We start from the raw sequence: 23080 nt of genomic DNA, 5'->3' as shown, positions 1-23080 counted from the left end.
TTACTGTCTAGTTGATGCAGGTTGATGCATGTTTAACGCAGGAGTAATCGGTACTATCATATATTTCAATTTAAAACTTTCGTGCATTTATATCTAATCTATCGCATCAATGCGTCTAGCGAGTTCGGGGAAGTCATTAGCGCAGGGGATCAGTAGCACTAGCTCGCATCAGTGGGACGGCTGCACCGGCTGCCTGTTGTCACAGAAAATACGCAAGAACGCTCTCTCCACAAAGTGGTGTAATTTGTGAAACTAGGTTAAATTAACATACGTGCGCAAGAGATAGCAGATGGCGGTATTGTTTACCCATCGAGTGGCAGTTGGCTCGGAATTAACAAGTTTGTTAATAAGAGAAGCCTTGTTTGAGATGTGTTTCGCGTCGCTGGATTACTTCGCGAGGAATAATACCAGAGATTTTAAGTGTGCTAAAATAATACGAGGTCACAGTTTGAGTTTACTGAAGATTAGGTAATGTTCTAACAAAACAAAGAGCTACGAAGTTTCAATACATTTCTATATATTTAATAACCACACTGTGATACGAGATGGATAAAATGCTAGTAGGTAATTTCGTTTCAATCAAACATGATGTACTTATTGTAAGTTGTAAGTTCATAGTTATTCGTTAGTGACGTTGCAGCTTATACGTTGCCTACTGAAAATGTTTGCCATCGGAACAAACTGCTATAACTGGATTATGAGAACAGACAGCATTGTTCGACGAGATCGGTTGTAAAGCACAGAAAAGAGTAGAATTCACAAAGGTCGTGACAAGTCGACTGCGCCTTGCGTATGAAGGCATATCGAATGGAATGTCTGTATTACAAAGCGTTTGACATTCTCGCAGTTTGGGACGTTACCTCGGGTAATACCCAACCGTACAATGTTTAAAGGTTTTGTTCCGTGCATACCTACACGTTGGTTTGAAAGCTCACATTGCGGAGCTGCTTACCTATCTTTTCAGGAAAACTTGATAACATTTAACTGCATTCGTAGAAATATGAAATCAATGTGTCAAACATGAAATGGTGAATGTATTGCGAATGGCAAAGCGTTTCAATACCTAAGTTTCAGTACCTAACATGAAAAGTAGGCGGATTTTTTTTTAATATTATCACCCGACTTACCATGTGAAGATCTGAAGTACATCTGTACTTCTACCTCGTACAGTGTTATTAAGTATCTTTATCGTACGTAAAATAGTAATTGTCCTGCAAGAAGCTCATCGTATTTTCCTCAAGTATAATATTCACAGTGAAACTGAGCACCAACGTTATCTGAAACATTCGGACCAAGTCAACTAACTCCCAGGAATACTTAGTGCTAAAGATAACTTAACTGCAAACATTGTACCAACTAGTGAATTTCAAGTTCTTAGTAAGAGTGAAAAGAATTTAATTTTTCAGAAACAAATAATGTGTTTATTTCTCGATTATATAATAGTGTCAAGTGTCAACTGTGTGCCTATCGTTAATTCTCATTTGACAGGACACTACGAATATTTACCTAGTGATGCATTTTATATATTGTATTGCATCGAGGATTAATGGGAACGTGACGTGATAGTTCCGCAGGACCTTGCACAGCCTTCAAAATGACCAAAGTTTTTGTTAATAAAATTCAAACACATGTTAAGAGGGCCTACCTAATTCCCAAGAATAGTATAAAATATGCAGCAAGTTAATGCAATAAGCAAAGATCTTATCCGTTAATTGGGCATAAGAGGATTGTGCTCATCGATCTCTCGGCGTTGCCTATTTACAGCTGCGTGCTATTCACGAGCGCACAATGACGTATGTACTGATAAAGTATAATGGCGTATTCCGTCCAACAGACAAAGGAATTAAATCCGTGTTCCACAAAGCTCCATATGAGTTCAATTGTGGGTTTAATGCACAATCAATACCCATTCATTTACCTTTATAAAACAAATACACGCTATTTACGTTTACGTGTGGCTTGGCCATTCTGGAAATGGCAGATTGATGATGTGGTAGCTCTATTTATTATTTTGCTAGCTTCCGCCAGCGGTTTCACCAGCTTCCTGAGGTAGCAATCGCATAAAAAGTAGCCAAAGTATACACATAAAATATTATTGTATTGTACTGGATATTACTGCCAAGTTTCATTCAAATCCGTCAAGCTGTCTGCGCGTGAAGAAGAAACAACACACCCAAAAACTTTCGCCTCTTTATTATTGTTGTGTTAAATAATATTATTATTCCGGCAGTAGGTAGTAAATACAGCACAAAATGAGCGAAACCTTATTCAGAAGTCAATTACGTAGTTTTAAAACTCAACCAAAAACCTGAGAAAAGCAGCATCTTGCCGTAAGTAGTCTGTGTGAAAATAAGTTCAATTACAGCGGGCTATTCAGGACTCGCGACATCTTCACCCGCGGCGCAATGTGCACCCGCGACTGCCGCGCGCCCCCCCACGAGAGCATCGCTCCAAGTCGCAGACCAAAGCTTGGCGGTACAAGTATTCCTCATGTAACCACAAAATACCACTTCAAAGTCAAGACAAATCCTCCTCTCAAGAGTACATGTCTATTGTTTATCAAATTCGCTTTTCTCCCTTGATCCGTTTCAGTGATAAACAGTAAGATGTACCTATGTACTTATTTATTTATTGTAACCGTCCTCTATCATGTCATTTGCATTGCTATTGTACGTGTAGTCGTCATGCCAATACTTATGAGGTTGGCGCCATTTCGCTCGTCGCGTAAGACGCAGCCTCGCGAAGGATGCTAACTCGGTATCGGCAGTGGCGACTGTTTGCGTTGCTGTTCACCTCATAACAGCTGTTTGTTCGGCAAACTTCTGATCTTTTCGCTTCCTCTGTGACGTCACACGCCAGCGACGTACCGCCGCTTCGGCTTAAATGCTCCGTGTATACTAAGTTACCTGATTATGTCCTCAGATTGTTTAAAGTTTGTGTCGCAGATAGGACAAATAGAATTAAAAACAACTTTTTGCTTTTAAAAAGAAGTTACCTACATTTTACATTTTGAATTTCGAAATGCTTTTAACGAATATTACCTGGAAGAACATTTCAGCATAAATGCTATAAATAAACCACAAAATATTCTCTGAAGGGAATTCGTGTTGCAGTTGAAGACTGAATAAACAATTATTTACATTACTTTTGCTCGTCTACTGCTAACAAGCGTAATTGTGGACACAAGTAGGAATTTGGAACTTTGTGGAATCATTTATTTGATATCCTTTATTTATGGTAATGAGAGCCGCTTCGCTCGCTAACACAAACACGGAGGAACCTAAACCATCAAACTATGTTTGAAACAAGTTTGTCAAGTTTTATGTGAAACCTTCGTGATGGCCAGCGCGGCGGTCTCCGGTCACGAGCTCACATTCACGGTCGCTCTCACACTCAGGTATCAGCTGACCGGACCACACTCGTAACTTGTAACTTTCTAAACTTCTGTACACTTATCAACTGCTTAATTACAATGGCCCAAGACTATGAGAATAGATATTCAATGTATCGTGTCAATGACTGCGAAAAAGCAATTCTAAAGAAAACAATATGAAAATAGTTTAATTGACGTATTAAATCAACGGTTAAGTATTCAATATTGGCAACAGACGATTGTACTGTATGTGGGGAGCAAACCGCAATGTTCCTAAATCAATGGTTAACGTTATTATATGTATTTACATTGAGACAATACACACAGACTGCGTGTGCTCAGTGCTGTACTGAGCGGCGACTCGCACGCGTGAGTTATTGACGCACTCACAGGGTTGTCACACCACCGATAATGTCATAAAAAAGTCATATTGAATGGTGAAGTATGATGGAGAAGAAAGACTAAACTTTAAAGTTATCAAGAGGTTCGACTAGATAAAGTTAAAGTCTTCGTACAGTTTCTACTACTGTTTCGTACTTGCTTGTAACAGTTCTTCTAAGAAAAGTTTGAACTGAAGGGATTGGATATCATCTTCTTCTTTCTCCTGCCCTGTTCCCAATTTTACTTGGGGTCGGCGCAATATGTCATTCTCTTCCATTTTCCCCTGTCACTCGTCATGCTGACACTCACTCCCTTCCTGTTCATGTCATCTTTCAGGCAATTCATCCATCTTTTCTTACGTCTTCCTCTTCCTCTCCATCCATCTACATACATACTTAACACACACTTTGTTGCATGCGTATCAAGGGATTGGATATCATCGTTTTTCTATAATCGAATTATACTGTAAAGCTAGTTGCTAATAAAGACTTCAGTTGCTTCCTCTTTTTCACAAACTTCTTATATAATAATCCTAAGATATTTGACTTAGCATAAAACGCTCATAAAATGTGATAATTCGTCTCTATATTGCGTGTCAGCCCTAGCCGGTCCACAATCGCAATGACGGTTAAATGTTCTCGTTTTAAACAATACGCGGGGCGTCGCCGGCTGCGTGATGCCAAGTGAGCAAGCACACACACAACCCACACACACACACACACACACACATACACAACGCAGATTACATTGATTCCTAGTGATGATGATGATGATGATGTCCTCCTAGACGATTCCGTCGACGGCGACACCCTGGCATATAGCGGCAGTTTGGTTTCGTTCATGGGCTCGTACATGACTCGCGAAACCAAACTTTGCCTTGAACACGCGGTCACAAATAGCGCAGTAGAGTTGCCCTTGCGCATTGTAAGTGTAGGTATAGGAGGGCTTGGGGCGGGATTTTTGGAGCTGGCGTTTAGCGTCTAAGGCTTCGAGACGCCGCTGTTCAAAATCCTGTACGCTCTTATGAACAGCTCTGCGCCACTCAGGTCTTTGGGTCGCTACTTGTTCCCATGAGGTTGGCGATAAGCCAACTGATCTTAGGTGGCGCTTTAGTACGTCCCTGTATCGCAAATATTGCCCTCCAGATTGGCGTTTGCCAGTACTGAGCTCAGAGTAAAAAACGGTCTTAGGCAATCTGGAGGACTCCATACGTACAAGGTGACCGCACCAGCGCAATTGTCCCTTCATCAGGAAACTCTCTATACCTGACATAGACGATCGACGGAGAACCTCCGTGTTGGAAATCCGATCTTGCCAGCGAATACGAAGAATAGCCCGGAGACATTTAAGATGGAAGACGTCGAGGCGTTTGATGTCACCTTTGTAAAGGCACCAAGTCTCCGAGGAATACAAAAGCAAAGGTAGTATAATGGCTTTGTATACAGCTAGCTTAGTGACTAATTTGAGATCATGGGACTTCCATACACGGTGATTAAGTCCGCCAAAAGCTGCTGCAGCCTTAGCGATCCTTGCAGATATCTCAGACTCGAGACGGTTGTCGCTGCGTACGAGACTGCCAAGGTATCGAAAGGATCCCACTTCCTCCAAAGGTTTCCCGCTTAGGTAAACAGGCGTGTCATCTGCAGATGTTTTCCTTGCAGGCTGTTTAAGAATCTGAGTCTTTGAAGCACTGATTACCAAGCCAAATTTGCGACACGATTCGTCCAAATAGTCAAGATATTCCTGAAGATCTTGGACACTACTGGCCATAAGGCAGACATCATCAGCATATTGAATCTCCGCAACAGGAACCGTGGAGATCCTGCGTTTTGCTCGGAAGCGTGAGATGTCAAAGACGCTCTTGTCCATGCGGACATTGAGGGTGATCTTATTCCTACATTTAACTAGAGCATCGCTCATTACCGCAGAGAAGTAAATGGCAAAGAGTGTCGGTGCCATGACACAGCCTTGCTTGACGCCGCTAGTGACCGGGAATTGTTCCGTAAGTTTGTCCTCGTGGCGTACGCGTGCAAACATGCCTTCGTGAAATTGGCGTACCAAGCTAACAAATTTTGGTGGACATCCACGTTTTCAAGGACAACCCATAAAGCGGACCTTGGAACCCGGTCAAAAGCCTTCTCTAGATCCACAAAACACAAATAGAGGTCACGATGCTGTTCAAGGCACTTTTCCTGAAGCTGTTTTAACACAAAAATAGCGTCAACTGTGCCTCTATTTGGACGAAAACCACACTGGCTTTCTGGTAGGAAGCTCTCAGCTAGCTTGACGAGGCGGCTATTGATGACATGCGCCAGTACCTTGCCAGCCGCAGATAGCAGGGCGATACCTCTGTAGCAACTACAGTCGGAAAGGTCACCTTTGCCCTTGTAGAGTTTGCTTATAAGAGCATCCTTCCAGTCTTGTGGAACTATTTCCGCGTCCCATATGTGCAGCACAAGTTCAAACAGTCTGGTCTTAATATTTTTCCCTCCGTATTTATAAACTTCTGAAGGAAGACTGTCATAACCTGGGGATTTGCCATTCTTTAAACGGTTTAAAGCATTATGGAATTCCTCATAGGATGGTGGAGTTTCGAGATCTGATGAGATCGGCAATGCATCAAGAGAATTGATGTAATCGAGATCCGCTCCTTGACTTCCAGGATTGAGCACTTCGTTGAAGTGCTCCGCCCATCGAAGAAGAACTTCTGAGGGATCAGTCAGCTTGGTGGTCTTATCACGCGAATATACCGGGGCTGTTTTCTTACAACGGGGGCCATATATTGTTCTGAGGCTTTCGAAAAATCTAGCAGTTTGATTGGTATCTGCCAAACGTTGTAAGTCTTGGGCCTTAGCCAGCCACCATTCATTTTTCAATTCACGCACTTTCCTCTTAAGGACTTGATGAAGTGCATTGCGCTCTTGGTTACTGTGGGCGCTTCTCAGAGAGCATCGAAACTCTCCAACAAGTTGTCGTAATTCCGTATCAGAATCATCAAACCAGTCTTGATTCTTCTTTTGCACCCTGCCAATAACCAGTTTCGAGACCTTGTGCAGGTTATCAGCGAAACAACGCCATTCAGCGTCAATTGTCGGATTGTCTACAGAGTCAGAGTCAGATGCAGTATCCCCAAATTTTTTGTCAAGTTCTTTTCTAATATCCACGTCCAGAACTAGTTTCGAAAACGCCAGCCTAGCTGGTATCTTATGTTCTGCTCTATGTGGAGGTTTGATATTGAGCCTCATTTTGCATCTGATAAGCCGATGATCCGTCCAGCCCTGAGCACCTCGCATTGCTCTGGTAATAAGTACATCTTTCAGGTCATTCCTTCGGACTATGACATAATCAAGGAGGTGCCAGTGCCTTGAACGAGGATGCATCCAGGATGTTTTATATTTATCAGGCAACCGAAAAAACGTATTGGTTATGCTGAGTTCTAATTCCGCACATAAGGCAAGTAGGGCATAGCCATTAGAGTTGCATTTTCCAATGCCGTGCCTCCCAAGTACGTTTTTCCAGGCGAGATACTCTGTACCGACACGCGCATTAAAGTCTCCAAGAAGAATAATCTTATCGCATTGAGGGATGCTAAGGAGAACCATTCGAAGATGGTCATAGAACTTCCGCTTTTCCTCATCAGAGCAGGTCATGGTTGGTGCGTAGACACTCACTAGGTGGACGAACTTCTTTGCTGATGTATGAAGTCGAAGAGTAATGATTCTATCACTTAAGCCTTTCGGAGGTTCTACCAGGGAGCGGGCGATGCTGTTCTTGATCGCGAATCCAACGCCACTTGAAGCGCGTTCTGAAGAGGGCTTCCCTGACCAAAAGTAAGTGAATCCACCTAGTTCCTCGCAAAGTTCTCCACTGTCAGCTAGGTGAGTTTCGCTTATTGCTGCAATGTCGATGTTGTACCGGGAGAGCTCACGAGCTATTAGCGCTGTCTTTTTGGTTTTTTAGGGCGTAAGTGGAGTATCTTGCAGTAGCGTCTTTTCTTCTTTTTTCCAACTCTCTAGTGGTCGATCTGTCTTAGATGCTAGCCCAAAGTACTGCTTATACTTCATGAATCTCTTCACTGGTGGCTCCAAGAAACTTGTTAAGCACACAGTGGCCACGCCCTGGTAAACCGTGTCGACCCACGGGCTAAACCGAGTGAAGGGGAACTATAACTACGCATTGTAGTTTAGTTTTATGTGGCTGATCCTCCACACAGTGCTTAGAGTCTGCAGCGGCTCAAGAGGCGGGCCCGCCAGTATGGCAAGTTACCCGGCAATTGTGGCGCTGTAGCAAGGCCTGTGAAATGCCTGTAGGGCGCATGTCAGGATCCTTCAGCGGCATGCGGCCATTCACAAAAGTGGCAGATCCTCCACCTATATTTTGTAAAGCCTGCAGCGGTTCGATGGGCGGGTTCTGTCAGTATGGCAACTCACCCGGCCATCGTTGCGCTGCAGCAAGGCATGTGTGATATGCTTGTAGGGCGTATGTCAGGATACAAAGCGGCATGCGGCCATTCACTGCATCTCCTCTTTCTGTCTAGTCGTATCGGTCATCCGATCCACTGGGCACAAGATTTAGGAGACGAGAGAGTGGGTATGTATCTGCGCACATACCTACCCACTATAATATATTCCCGCGCTGATGACCCCTGGCAATATCCTTGAACTCTGAATTTAAAAGCCCTGCGGCGATGGAGACTGGTGGTGGGGATTGAGCGGGTGAGCTCGGTCTTTAGCTGGCTCTCTGCACGTAGGCGTTTGGACGGTGATGGTCGTTTCGGGACTCAGATGAGATGGGAGGACTGACCCGGCAGCTCGTTCAAAGACAAAGCAGCCCTATTTAGGGATAGCACTGCTTTCCCCAATCCGGGGAGAGGCCTAGAAAAGGTGGCCTAAACAAAGCCCATCTCACCTTTATCCAGATGGTTAACCGCGACCGTCTGGTCACCAATCAATGCGGTCGAAAGAATAGTCAAATATACAATAAGAAAATCAATATAGCAGCTTGGAATGTAAGAACACTTCTGGACAACGATAACAACATTGTATTGATTCCTAGTACCTCACTGTTGAGGTATGAGTTCAAATGTGCAATTAAATTCACTCTCTAAATAAGATTTCTCATAAGGATTGGTAGATTTTATGCTTAGCTACCAAGAACTGATTGGTCGCTGCGGTTATTGTATTGGAAACAAACTCTGAGAAATATATTTTGAATGATTACATAACAGATGAATGATGAACGCTGAGAGCGGTCAGTGTGGCAACCGATTTGTTTGTATAACACGAGTGTTGGGGCTTGACGGCACATCGGCACAATAGTGATTAGCGCAGTTGTCGTAGCGTCCAATCACTGCGGGATCAGGTCGCATCCGATCGAATATCGGTTAGATTGAATCCCGCGACACGAATCGCCGCGGATTACAACCGCTCGCTCTATTATTCAAACTCCTGGCCAAGTGTGAGCGGCGCCACTGATGGCGGGATAGTTTTGGTCATAATTAATTGCAGATACATTTTTTTTTGCTAAATACATTTAAACCATACAATTTCTAATCAGTACGTTATAAAAGCTGAAAGCTTCAAAATTTTCTTACGCATATTCATGACATCATATTTATCGGTCATGTAGTAAATAATAAATAATAAAATAATAAAAATAAAAATAAAAATAAAAATCTTTTATTTTCAGGCATCGACGGCCCATAGCGTGTTAGTAAACAGTACAAACTTACAAACTATGTTAGTAGTAACACACAAGTACAAAATAATATAAAATAATACACACAATACATCCAGGATTATTAGAAGATTTATCAAGTCCCATGTCTAACATGCAGCTTGATAAATCTATCCATAACAGGCCCTTCTAGCCTTTCTGAAAATACCTTCAGAATGCTGTTGCTGCTTCCCCTCGATCTGCGTACCACTGATGCCACTTTTTTGCGCATGATCGCGAAATAATCATCAGTGTGCGCATCCGCGAACATCCCTGACGCACTACAGTAAGGTGGAAGCCTCAACAGCGCCCTGAAGGCGTTATTATATTGAATGCGCAGTGCGCTGTCCGCTTTTTGTGTATGATTAGCCCACAGACTGCTGGTGTAGAATATTTGACAAAACGCTTTAAAAAGTGTTATTTTAACCGGTGCTGAACAACCAGCAAACCTGCGCGCCAACATGTTTCCCCTCACAGCCATAATGACAGCTGTATCTCTTGTATTAGAATTTCTAATATCTCCTCATCAGTGCACCCATCAGTCCTCTAGTATTGCCGCTGTAAGTGGGCCGGTCCCCGCCGTGGCCACAAATCATGAATATTCAGCATTGAGTGAGAGCCGGTGTTTGTGCAGTACGCGACACAATAACATTAGACGATGCGTCGCGCGCGCACCGCGACCTGCAGACGGTACGAGGTGTCTCGTCATCTCTTTAGCGTAATGATCTTCATGCTTAGCGACTACAGACGAACCGATTCGACTTTTGAATAATATTAATTCAGTAATAGGACAAGGAGTAGAAGTCTATAATTCTTTAAAAGAGTAAGTTTTCCTCCATGAGTCTGCCATTGCTTGGTAGTAAATTTTCGCTGAAAATCTGATAGAATTTTGTAAATAGATGAATTCCTTGACTTATGCTTACGACATGGTTGCCAAAAGTGTCAATCATGAGAGGATCCCGCAGTATCCGGTGTACAGTGTGTACACACCCTTAGCTAGAGTGGTCGACGTATAAGTAAATTTGAATGTAGGCACTTTCCCGATTGCGGGCTTAGGCCTTAAGCATACAGCATTTTATTTACGTATTTACAGCCGCAACGTGATGAGATTTTTTCGGGAAGGAACACACTACACATACTTACCTATAGGTTTATATATTTTAGGTCAGAGATGACTGAAGATATTTTATCCTCAATATTGATCATAAAAACCTTAGAGTTTAAATTATAATAAGCTTCTAAATAATTGGAATCAGAGATTTAATATAAAGTAATCCCATTTTCGGTTTAACAACACCGAGCAGATCATGTGTCTATTGAAGTTTTTCTTGGTGTCGATTACGTTTATAGCAAAACTAGAGGAGCTTAGAAGAAAAAGCTATCAATTCCATCAAAGTTCTAAAACCTGGTAGGTAATTACAGGGATTTGTACCAAAAATACGATTAGCTTCTAGTGCCGCTAGGTGTGGGCGGCGCGGGGTAGCGGAGTCATGCGGGGCGGGGGGGGGGAGGGAGGCTGAATCGCGCGAAACTTTAAATTGAACATAATTCGCGCTAAGCCGCCGAATGCCGCGCCGCGCACCGATGTGGACGGACGATGTAAAGCCGATCGAAAGCACACAATAAAACGATACCGAAAATCTGTTTCAATTGAAAGGGACTATAAAGACTTATCTCATCAATGATGAGACAAAAATTAATAAACACATTACTGCCTACAAATTGACAGTTCGCAACTTAAGCATTCCTATATGAAATCCCAATGATTTATAAATCACTATTTTATAAGCTACAATATGAAGGCACTTCTCATAAAAATTCACAACGACAGCCTTTTAGAAAACTCCATAATGGATGCAGTTAATCGCTTTACAGGGTCGTCAGTTAGAATGAGCGCGAATCCTTCAGTGTATAAAATAAGTGTTGAAAGTTGAAATATCTTTGAATCCGCTCGGTTAGCGCGGTATCTGCGGCCGGCAGCCACTGTCAGGCACTGATAAAAACTACACGCCAAGGAAATGCAGTAAACCAACTACGAAGAGTGACCCATTCTTTTACATTTGTTTTGTGTTCTATTATGAAAGTGAGTGATATTTGTGCAACTTTTCAAATATTTGCATACCGTATTAAATGGGAGCAAATTAATTTGTCTTTGAATTATCCGCATAGTGTCCATTGAGGGTTGTTACACAAGTAAATAGTGACAACTGGTTTTCTGCACGTGTGCACGTGCAGTGTCGGTCAGGTCTCCGCCAGTCAGACAGGAGACGGCGCGAGTTAAGCTCGCCACGAGTTTACTGGATTCCGTGTTCGAGCCTCTGGGAGGCCGTGCTAAGCTGAGTTGCACTTTCTACCTAACAGTTAATACGCGCTAAATAAATAACTCGTTATGAGGTCTGTGTGTGCGGAAAATTGGTTTTACACTTTGATAACCTGAAAGTAAAATATTTGTATAGCAATGACATACACTTCACAGACGTATATAATAAATTACATGTACCTAAACAACGGATTATAAATTATAAACAGGTGGCAAACAATCATATTTACTCGCGACAGTATTCACAAAAGGACGTAACCAGGCATGAATATCTATTTAATAAAACATTAATTTACATACTTTTATAAGCCGTTAAGAGGATTACATTCGGTTGCCCTTTGACAAAGAATACTGTTCATTTTAAATTTATATTTACAAATATGTCGGATATTCCAGGCAAATCAGTTCAGTGGAACATGCTTTTTTGTAGTTTTATTTTGTACTAAATACTGTTGGAGCTCATAACCGGTGAATGATGAAAAAAGTTAAATGTGTAGTCAAAATCGAATGTGTTTTAATCGTAGCACCTTTTCACACAGACAACTTTAACAAAACAAGGAGGCTTGAAGAAATATTCGCATCGTCAGTTGAAAGTAGTCACAAGTTTGAGAGCGCGGGAACAGTCCGTCAGATGTCGCCACCGTGCAACGCTATCATTCATTGCGTTACTAACTTCTGATAACTAGTTGCCGAGTATTGCTCAAAACACACTTTTATTGTATTTCTAAACTTGCTTTAAATTATTATTTGGAGTTAGTTCTGTTAAGATTTACGATTTATGGTCAAGAACGTATGATTTGGCTGTCGTTTTGTATTTGACGGGTATTTTTTATATGATTATGCGAGGAGAAGCGCTATTGTAATAATAATAGTTTAAAAAAACTAAAAAACACGCTTTTTATAGAAAAACTAACTAAAAAATAGAAAATAAATTTTAATGAATTTAAATTAAGAAAACAGTGTTAAAAATTTCAATGAATATAAATTAATAATAGTGTGAATACAAAAAAAAATATTTAAAAAAAGCATGGGGTGCATGGTGTCAATAGTTATAAATATTTTATTGACAGATATGAGTACAGTGATTTTCATTTCGATAATATCTTAAAAAGCACCCCACGCTTTTTTTAAATATTTTTTTTTTGTATTCACACTATTATTAATTTATATTCATTGAAATTTTTAACACTGTTTTCTTAATTTAAATTCATTAAAATTTATTTTCTATTTTTTAGTTAGTTTTTCTATAAAAAGCGTGTTTTTTAGTTTTTTTTAAACTATTATTTATTTTCTACTTTTTAGTTTGTTTTAAAACTATAATATTAATATTTTACATATTCAGTTGTCGAGTTCCCTCGACTTTCTCTGGTCTCCTTCATCAGGTCAGCTCCAAACCTTCACTGTTGCAAAGGTCTTGTCAATACAAATAATTTAAGCCCAAACACGAGGTAGTTTACACATTCAGTTGTCGAGTTCCCTCGACCCTCTCTGGTCTCCATCATCAGGTCAGCTCCAAATCTTCACAGTTGAATAGTGATTTTAGGCGTACACCTGAGTGTCAAGTTTTTACCATATGTATGCCTACAACTTTTGAAGGTTGCCCTCGATTTCTCAGGGTTTCCATCATCAGATCCTGACCTGATGACTATGGGACCAACTGGCAGCTATTCCGAGTCGAACAAAAAAAGAATCACGTAAATCGGTGTATAAACCTCGGAGTAATCGATGTGTATGTGTAACCTCCTCCTTTTTGGGAAGTCGGTTAAAAATGGAATAATTTTATCAAATTAGTGTATTGTCATCGGTCCTCAATAAATCCACAAAGTTTGAGCGAAATCTGGCCGTTTAAAGTGGGTCAAAATCGCGCCCAAAGAAGTCGTTTACAAACAAACATACAAACCTACAAACATACAAACCTACAAACATACAAACATACAGGTGAAGCTAATAAAAAGCGTGTAAAAATATGAAGTGCCTACCCGATTCTTTAATCCATGTTTAGAAACTAAAGTAAAATATTTTATTTTACTCTCAAATGTATAACATTGCACAAACGCAGAGTAGCTCGCTGAATACATACAATATAATATATAGCATGCAACAACTCGCGAACGATTGCCGCTGAATGAAGTTGGTGAAAGTTGCGCGCATTCCTTTGTGGCGCTGTCCCGAATTCGAGTCCCAGTTTGATCCAGTTGCCAGCGATTATGATTCTATTGGATTATAAGTTATCGACGCCCGCGCCTCGACGATTTGCATTTTAATTTATTTAAGAGTGCCTTTATTGTGTTTTAAGCTTTTAATTGAGTTTAAACGAAGTGCGGTATCGTTTGTGGCGATAAGTCTCGCGGTGCTGAACAAACGCTGTGCCACGTGATTTTGTGTTCTGTCTATAAAGATGTAGCTTAGATATTGAAATTGCTGATAGATTAGGAACTAAATAAATAACTAAATACTTTATTTGTATTACTAGAAATAAGATATAGGTTAAACATTTTTTTTTTGTGTTCGACTTCTAAGTAAAAATATAATTTTCCAGAAGTAAAATGCTCTGATTTCAATTACCTATCATGTACACACTCGTACAAGAAGAATGAGATAAAATACTCGGAATTCAATTAGGAAACAGCGTTTATAAAATATGAACTGCTTTTTCTTTCTTTCTTTCTTCTTTCTTTAATAGAAAGACCACTATTAAAACACCCTTGTTCTCATTATAGCGCTAGTTTAATCCGAGCAAATTATTACTGCCTTTATTACAACTTAATACGGTTCATAGTTCCGTAAAATTCTCACATAAATTCTTCAGCAGCGATATCCCTGAAGCGACCGAAAACTAATTTCAAACATTTATAAGCACCTACAACCCGGCTGCCTAATTTAATTATTAATCGAAATTCGCACAATAGGAATGAAACAAAGCCACGTTAATCTGTGCAAAACACGGTCTCATATTCAATTATGTCCGAAACAAGCGAATACGAAATAAGGCTGCTACCTATACGGAACGCCTATAAAACTCGAACACGAACATTCAGCAGCAGAGGATCAATTGGCGCGCTGCTCTATCGGAACATCTGTGCTGTGAATATTTTAGACTGTGTCGCGTAGCGGAGCGGTATGTGGCATCTCCCGCCATTCGCGGGCTCGGTGTGTAGACGCGCGGTCCTCCGCTACGGCGTAGCGCGGCGGCTACGGCTACGGCGTCGGAAAGTATTTCGCGGGTGAACTTTGGTGTTGAATAGTTGATTATGACTGAGTGCTACGCGATGTTGGCGGGAACTTGAGCGCTGTTGGTCCCTGCTCATACTGTACCTGTAAGTATTGTTATGTACTCAAATATGATCATGTGCTGACCAATTATGACCCATTAAAAATTAATTAACTATTATTGTGTTGATATTTATCGGAAAGCATATCATGCAGTGGAATCTGCATTGAATGAGAATGCAAATGAAATACCATTACAACAAGAATAAAAAAAAAGTTAAATTATAATTATTTAACAGGAATATAATATGTATGTATATGTAGTTTAGTCTCAGCGACTCTTATAATGTTATTTAAATACTTTATACTTTATCTCTGAATTATTTTAAACCAAAATATATAAGTCCCATATACGCGATTTCACTTAATCACAAAAATACTAAAACAAAATGCGAAGCGGCACTACTTTAACAACTTCCTAAAAATAAAACAATACAACTGTCAACAATTAAAAAGCAAAAAGTTGTAGTACAAAGGCTTTGTTAGAAAATACTTAGTATTTAAGTAGAGGAGTCGCGCGTTCACTTCCCGCGAAACAAAACACCACAAATAAACGAGTACAGCGACCGCGGACACCGCCATGTTCTTACTTCTTTACATTACTTCACAACTGTGTAATAATATACAAATACTTTGAAACTTATCATATTAAGAAGCTACTTTATAATGTTTTTAGTTAAACTACTCGGCTTTGCACGTACTAATTTATATTTTCTGGATCATCTTTCAATCATTTTCTGTCATGCTAAGCTTGTGTTGATACTACTAACAAAAGGATATTAATTGAGTAGTATTCATTGAAACATAACAAACCGTGGATTTATTCTTAAAAACGCAGATAAACTTTTTATGTCTTACTTTTCCCATTGAACCCATGATGACTGATCATTACAAAAATGTAACTCAAGGAAAAAAAACATACCCAAGCACCAACTTATTGCTAATTATGAAGAAGCCTCAAAGATGAATGGATAAAGTTATGAAACTATCAGAAACCCAGTCGATGGATCGTTGTTTGTTTTATGAAAACATTGCAATAGTTTACAAACGAACAAACCGGCTGAACTGCAGCAATTTCACGCGCTAGCTTCTCTGATAGCCGAACTATACACGTATCAATCAACGTGTTGCAACTATACAATATACATACACGGACAAATAGAACATACCGGAGAAAACACGGAATATACACCAACGCGGTAAACTTTTATAAAACAGGACAAAATTATGAACATTACAAAAGTCTTGTTGAACGCGTGTCACTTTGAGCAGTTAACGAGACATTACACAAAGTTCAAATTGTCTTCGAGACGATATACTTGTGAACAGGTATTTGTATGTAATAGAATATCGTTGAGAACAACTTTTATGTTAAGCGACAAATTGTTATCCGTAGGTATGTTTTGTTTTCAGGTCGATAAAAATATAATTTCAATAAATAAGTTCTTAAAAGCATATGAAACTTATTGTTTACAGAAAAACATTTTACCTAGCAGAGATTATGCAAAGGTTAGGGTTGTTTGGTCCGTAGATAGTGACTGTAAAGAAGTCATATTGTTGGTATCAAGTTACATGTTGATCTCAGTACATTTATTTCTCGTGTCCAGGTAGTCTCGCTCGCTCAGCATGTGGTCCAGCCAGCTGCCCGCACTGCTCCTCATCGTCGTGGCTGGTGAGTACTCATTCAATCCTTACAGTTATGACAATAATTCAGCATTCACTCATCAATAAAATCCATTATTCACCGAAATTTCATTAATTACGTACATATCTTACTATTGTAAGAACAAGTATGAATAATTGAAATGCATTTTCAGTCTCTTATTAATAAAATTAATTAACTACGATTTCAAATTAATTAAATATTTATGGATCTGAAGAACAAGCTCAAGTGCAGTCAAAATAAAGTAGAGATACAATTAAATAAACTGGTATATTTGAACAGTTGGTGTCTTTTAATGCACCAAACAATCACTTACTTAGTGCAAATTAGTATTACGTAAACTATTTATTGCAGAAAACAGAAATATAAATTAGACTTTTCTTTCTAACAACACAGACTCTGTGCTCATACTCCTAATGCCAGAGTAAACCTACTTGACATGCGCATAGTAGGTACCTATAGGTGTAACTCTATAACTGTATGAGTGGCCCTGGGGCTCGTTATCACATAATTATAATAGGGTGCCCAGCCCCCGTGGCCGGCGGCCCGTCGACAGTTTCACTATAGTAATTGATTAGTTCACCGGCGGACGTCACTCCAGTAGGAAGCGCACATTTTGTTTAGCAACCACTTGTCTGTGTACGATACTATACAAGGATGAGGAACATTGTGCGCCATTATTCAACGTAATGTATTTACAATGCTTACCGTCGTACCACTAAAACTTTTAAACGTCTGTTGAACATGTCATTTTTTAGACAAGTGGTCTAAAAAATTACAAATTATTACGTTGAAATAAGGTCCGTTTTGCAGCCACACTATTTTTAGGCAAGTGTTCGACAAACGTTTAAAAGTTTTAGTTTTTGTAGTTAGGCTGTTAGAGTTCATAATTATGATAGACACAACTGTCTATCAAAGAAAATGCTTAAGCAAAACTCTGTAGTAAAAATATGAAAAAAAAAAACTTGAAAGACTCAAACAATAACACATTTTAATAAGTCCTGGAAGAACATAGGTACATCGAAGAAAGACCACGTTACAGTATTCATTAATAATTACAAATAAATTCATTAATTTCCGGGACATTGAGCTATTAACCCTTCGGCTTCAGCAGAACACAAACACATAACCGCATCACATTTCCGTCGCATTCCGCGAATTCATTCATCAATCCTGATTTATAGTTAGGCACACTGTTCCCGACCAACTTCAGCTAACTGCCACAAACGGTAATCAACCTTAATGTCCAGCAATAAAAATGAATGCGACGGCAAGGAAAAAGTTTGTTGCACTAACGGCACTCAAATAACAGCTTAAAGTATATAAAGATAAGGTTCGATTTCCAGTATGGAGGTGTTATTGCGTCCATTAAAGCAGCGTATTCATATTGTAATAAGTTGGAATTGTTTTGATAATTCAGTTAGTAATGGACGCGGTGTTAGCGGAATATTGTCGCCGAAGCGATTTACATAACCTTTTGTAATCGCTATCACAATGATCTGGTTCAATTTACTTTACAGCACTTGCAGGTTCACTTTGAAGCGTTGTTTCACTTCTATTGTGTTTGTGGCGAAACTATTTCAATACTATCGAGTTACAATTACCGAAGTATAAGACAGTGTGTTTCTGAGCACTGGCCTCATGATTTTAACTAAAACGAGACAATGTCTTTGGTCTATTTTGGTAACACCGACAAGTTACAATATTTAGATACATATAAATAAGTGGCTTTAACTAGCATCAAATACTTACAAACATACCTAGAACTTAAACCATTACTGAAACCCTTGAATATTTCAAAGCTAAAGTTTGAATCGGAAGTCATAGAGCAAATCGGTATCTGATATCATGCATAATGGCGTGCGCACACAAGCGGCCGCGGGCAGCTGAATAAGAGATGCGTCATAAATATTGGCTTTACAAGCCGCGGGACATCTGCATGTGCATTACCACGATATAAAGTAGGTGTCGCAGATTCATGTCGTGTGCGTGATAGAGTGCGCGAGGCGTAAGGCGCGCGCGGCAGCGGGAGCGGGTGTACAGATGACCATGCTTTTGTTTAAATCAAGATTATAATTATGTTAAACTAATTACTTACCTGTGGCTTTCTTCCCCTGCTTCGCGTACCTAAAACAAAAAAAAAGGTTTTTATTTCACGATCATAGCTTAAAACTTTCAATGGACGATATCGGACGCTCGCAGACAATGAAACACTAAAACTTACAAAATACATAGGTAATGACAGTAATAATTTAAGTCGTAATCTATCGTAACGTAATCCGCTACCGACTTATAGCTTGACGCAATAGTTTAAAACCCATGTCACAATCGTGTAGTTTGAACGTGTCGCGAGAGAGATTGGTTTTAATATTAAAGGCTTATATCCGCCTCGGAGGCGCTCGGATTGTTCTCCGGTGAACGGAATGTTCTGCATGCACTTAATGTGTTCACTGCAGAAGCACCACTACATAATGTGCTAACATTACTAACAAGGGACAATATAAATAAAGCACTTGCCACAGAATAAAATTTTCTATATTTGTGACAGATAGGCGCAGGAACACAAACAACCAGATTCTGGGTAAACAGTCCGCGACCCAAACAAATATTTGTTGCACGAGGATAGAGGATAGATCCTCTCTTATCAGACGAACGACCTTGACGGAATCACATATTTACACTTCACTGCTTTCTTATGTATTGTGTACCATAAGCCATGAAATACAGATTCTATCCATCTATTGGCTTCAGCCCCATCACAACTGACGTCAGATTTTATATTTTAGAGATTCTTTATTTGTTGATGATAATTAATTTCTGCTAAGAAAATAAAAAACGTTAAATTAAAACTTTACAGTCACTGCATGACTGTCTTACAACTCAAAGTGTGTTTCGTATCTGAAAGACGGCAGATGTGCAGTATACTAATTATTGTAGGCTACAGTATCGCTGTCGCGTATCTCGAGTGCTGTCACAAGTGAGACTTCTCAGCATTCATCTGTGCGTCGTCACGTGGTCGTGAAGTTTAAAGCGTTTGTTGAATTAAGGGTGTTACGAACGCTTGTTACTCAAAGCCGACGACATGTGCTATTTTGTTTGAAGTCCGCTCGTAATGAGTACTACATTAAATGCTTGGATTAAAACGGTTTGCTCGTAATTGTTCACGACATGATAATCCACTCATTGTGTGGTCTCAGTGTTTTATGGTCTATAATTGCTACAGTGACAAACATACTTGCACAACTTTATATTTCTTGATATTTCATCACAGAGTTATAGTTTCTGAATTGTGCTTACCATGAACAATTATAACGAACTTCAATAGCTTCAATCTAACCGTCGTACTATCACCGCTTTTAATTACCAGGGGCCCGATTCTCCTAAGTTAATAATGTCAAAATCGAATAGAAATCTAATCGCAATATAATCGGAATAGCAGTTTTAACCATATCGGGCATTCTTCTACTAATAAAAGACCAATCGTATTCGATTGACATTTGATTGGTGTGCGATTGGTCTGCTATTTTGGTGATTTTGGTCTATACGGTAGTTAGCTGTACAATCATTTTGCAATCGTAAATCATTTGTAGACAAAATGATTCATTATTGAATGACAGAAAAGGATAAAAACGTTTATTTCAAAGAAAAAATAGCGGAATGCCACATACGCTTCAATCGTATCGAGTCGAGTCGGGATTGGATATCAGTCGAATCGAGTCGAATGTGAATCGTATGAAGCTTAAGTAAAATTAGGAGAATCGGGCCTTAGGTCCCAACGCAAGCATCTCCGGTACTGCTTGGTGTTTTCCCTAGCTCAAAGTGAGCAGTACCGTTTACTTGCCATGTAACAATGTAATACCTTTCCCGAACCTGGCTTTACGAAAAATTTTTAAATTAACTGACAAAATTTTCAATAAGCACCTATGAAATATTAGAGGGATACTCTGTAGTGTTACATTATTAATAAATAACAGTTGCGAATTGAATGCTCAAAAAGATTTCCAATCATACCTACAATGTAATCATTTACAGGTTCGGAAATCATTCCGTGCATACATTCATATTTGATTGCTATCATATGAACCTGCGCGAGGTACTCTATAGACTACTTGAAACGGCCTTCTGATTAAAAATCGCCAAAGCATCTCTTAAAAACCCATCGTGCCCTTACGCATCACTGCAGTCAGCATTCGACGGACGCCGGCCGGTGAAACACCCCATCCGGCTGTTCTATTACCCACCTGTACAATTTCCACTGAGTAAATTTTACGTAATACCAATCGTCGGACGATATTTTAAAAAGCGCCCCGCTAATGATTTTTCTCATTGAAAAAACACACGTGATTTTTAAATATAAATTTTAATTCCGACATTCCGTCCGTGCAGCAACATATCTATCACGGGCAGCCGGCGCGCGAATATCAAAGCTTCGCGGTTTCATCGACGGAAACCCCACCTCCCAGTACACCCTGTTCCCACATACCCAACACTACTTGAGCCCTGGCCTGGTCTACCGCACCTCCGCGGGAGGGTCATCAGTGCTGGTGCATGCATGTAACATTGCCCCACTTTTTAATTACATGCATCATACCGCCCGACTGCAATTTTAAAAAGGATTTCGAGGTTTTATGCTTAAATATTGTGTTTGTTCATTTCTTTGTTTCGTTTGGAAATTAATCAAATAATTTCATATTTTAACAGACGTTATATTTGTTTCATTATAATATGTAATTGTTTTTTGTATTGTTCATTAGAAGACAAAGTTATTGACTGGGGAATAATGACGGTAAATCTTTTTGTCCCTTAAACGCATAATAACATGATAGATACTTACACTATTTATTCCTACAAATAAAAATAATTTAATAGTAATTGAACTAAAGTAAGAGTAAGCAAATAATAGGCAAAGCTCGTTAAAGCCAGTGATCAAGTTGCCAGGTGACTCGCTGACGTAATCACACTCGTCCCTGCGCTGTCAGTTTAAATTAACAGTCACACGGACGCCCATCATGGCCGCCGTTCGCGCCAAATATCTGGACGCCATATTGGCACATAATACTAATAGAATGAGTTTGTTACATCGAAAATATTGTTTCTGGAATGTACTGTGGCCGGTTTAGTATCTCTTACTAAGTTTTACATAAGTTGTACTGAAAGAAAAGTTTAAGTTACGTTGGTAAGAAGATATAAACAAGGTGTTTTTTACACAATGACACACATGATTTAGTACAAAATAATGTAATGTAGGTACAATAGATAAAACCCAAGTGCATTCGCCATTTGCATGCTGATATAGCCGTATCGACAGAACAAATATCTGCGTTGGTCATAATTCCCAGCCATTTAATATTATAAATAACAGCTCGTGAACTCGAATAAGCAAACTAAATTGCTAAAATTCCCTAACGTCGTGTTTGGGAATTTAAACTACGCCAGCATAAACGCAGGTAAACGATTCTCACACAAGTTATGCGTATGATGTAACTGTACCTAAATTAAAGTACTTGTAAACAACTACATAATATAACTTCTGAAGTACATTCACAAACTATTTTATCTCTTATCGGCAGTTATATAAAACTTCTAAAGTATTTTAATATAACTCGTTGTCTGGTCATATTCAGTCTATTCGACGAAGCTCGGGTCAGCGCGATACATCAGTGAGCGCTGCGAGGCGACAGTGACGTGTCACGCTGCTCCCACAGCTGATCTCTGTTGAATATCCCTTATTTTATTACTCTGAATTTGTACTCCTTTATTACTATAAAACCAAAAAAGTACTCATGTATAAATTGTATAATCCCTTTCTATGGAATATGAAAATTCACCTTTAATCTCTTTATTCACTGCAGTTTTAGTTCCATTTACAACATAGAGAATATTTTAGTGCGTGTCTCTTTGGTTCCCCGTTATATCCTATTTTAACAGCATTTAAAGTAATATTATAATCTCCAGTATTAATAAAAATCATCTGTTCGCTCTTCATATTCAATCAAATTGAACAAATACTCGAAGGGTCACCATGATGGATTCGCGCCCAGACTCACGACAATATCTTGTGACGGACCGTGATTGATGTTATATTACTCTACTTCAGATTTTATTGGAAAGTTAAAATTAAACACAACAAACAAAAGACTAGTAAATAATCCTTCTATAATTTTGTACGATGATAAAAAAGACAAAAAGTAGGTGAAAGGTCAATCGCGTGACGCATTCGACGTGACACCCTGGTGTCAAACAACAAGGGATGATAGATGACGCGGTACTGTCTAAACATACTATGCGCTAACTGTTTTTCACTTAGCAATATTTGAGAAAAGGATACATTATTAACAGGTAATTTCAGCATATTGCT

The 23080-nt window shown here is 39.4% G+C and overlaps 1 protein-coding gene across 1 annotated transcript in view; it reads left to right on the top strand.

The window, feature by feature from the left end:
• Positions 1–14842: 14842 nt before the first annotated feature.
• Positions 14843–23080, top strand: part of LOC110377674 (cell adhesion molecule Dscam2-like) — a 135452-nt gene continuing 127214 nt past the window's right edge. Inside the window, exons 1-2 of the mRNA XM_064043237.1 lie at positions 14843–15106; positions 16667–16731. Coding sequence (XP_063899307.1) covers positions 16686–16731 — 46 coding nt within the window. The 5' untranslated portion in view covers positions 14843–15106; positions 16667–16685. The remainder of the gene's footprint in view (positions 15107–16666; positions 16732–23080) is intronic.

This window comes from Helicoverpa armigera, chromosome 3 (assembly GCF_030705265.1).
Source record: "Helicoverpa armigera isolate CAAS_96S chromosome 3, ASM3070526v1, whole genome shotgun sequence".
NCBI lineage: Eukaryota > Metazoa > Arthropoda > Insecta > Lepidoptera > Noctuidae > Helicoverpa > Helicoverpa armigera.
Note: the sequence above shows the minus strand (reverse complement) of the source record. Positions and strands in the feature narration are given on the sequence as shown.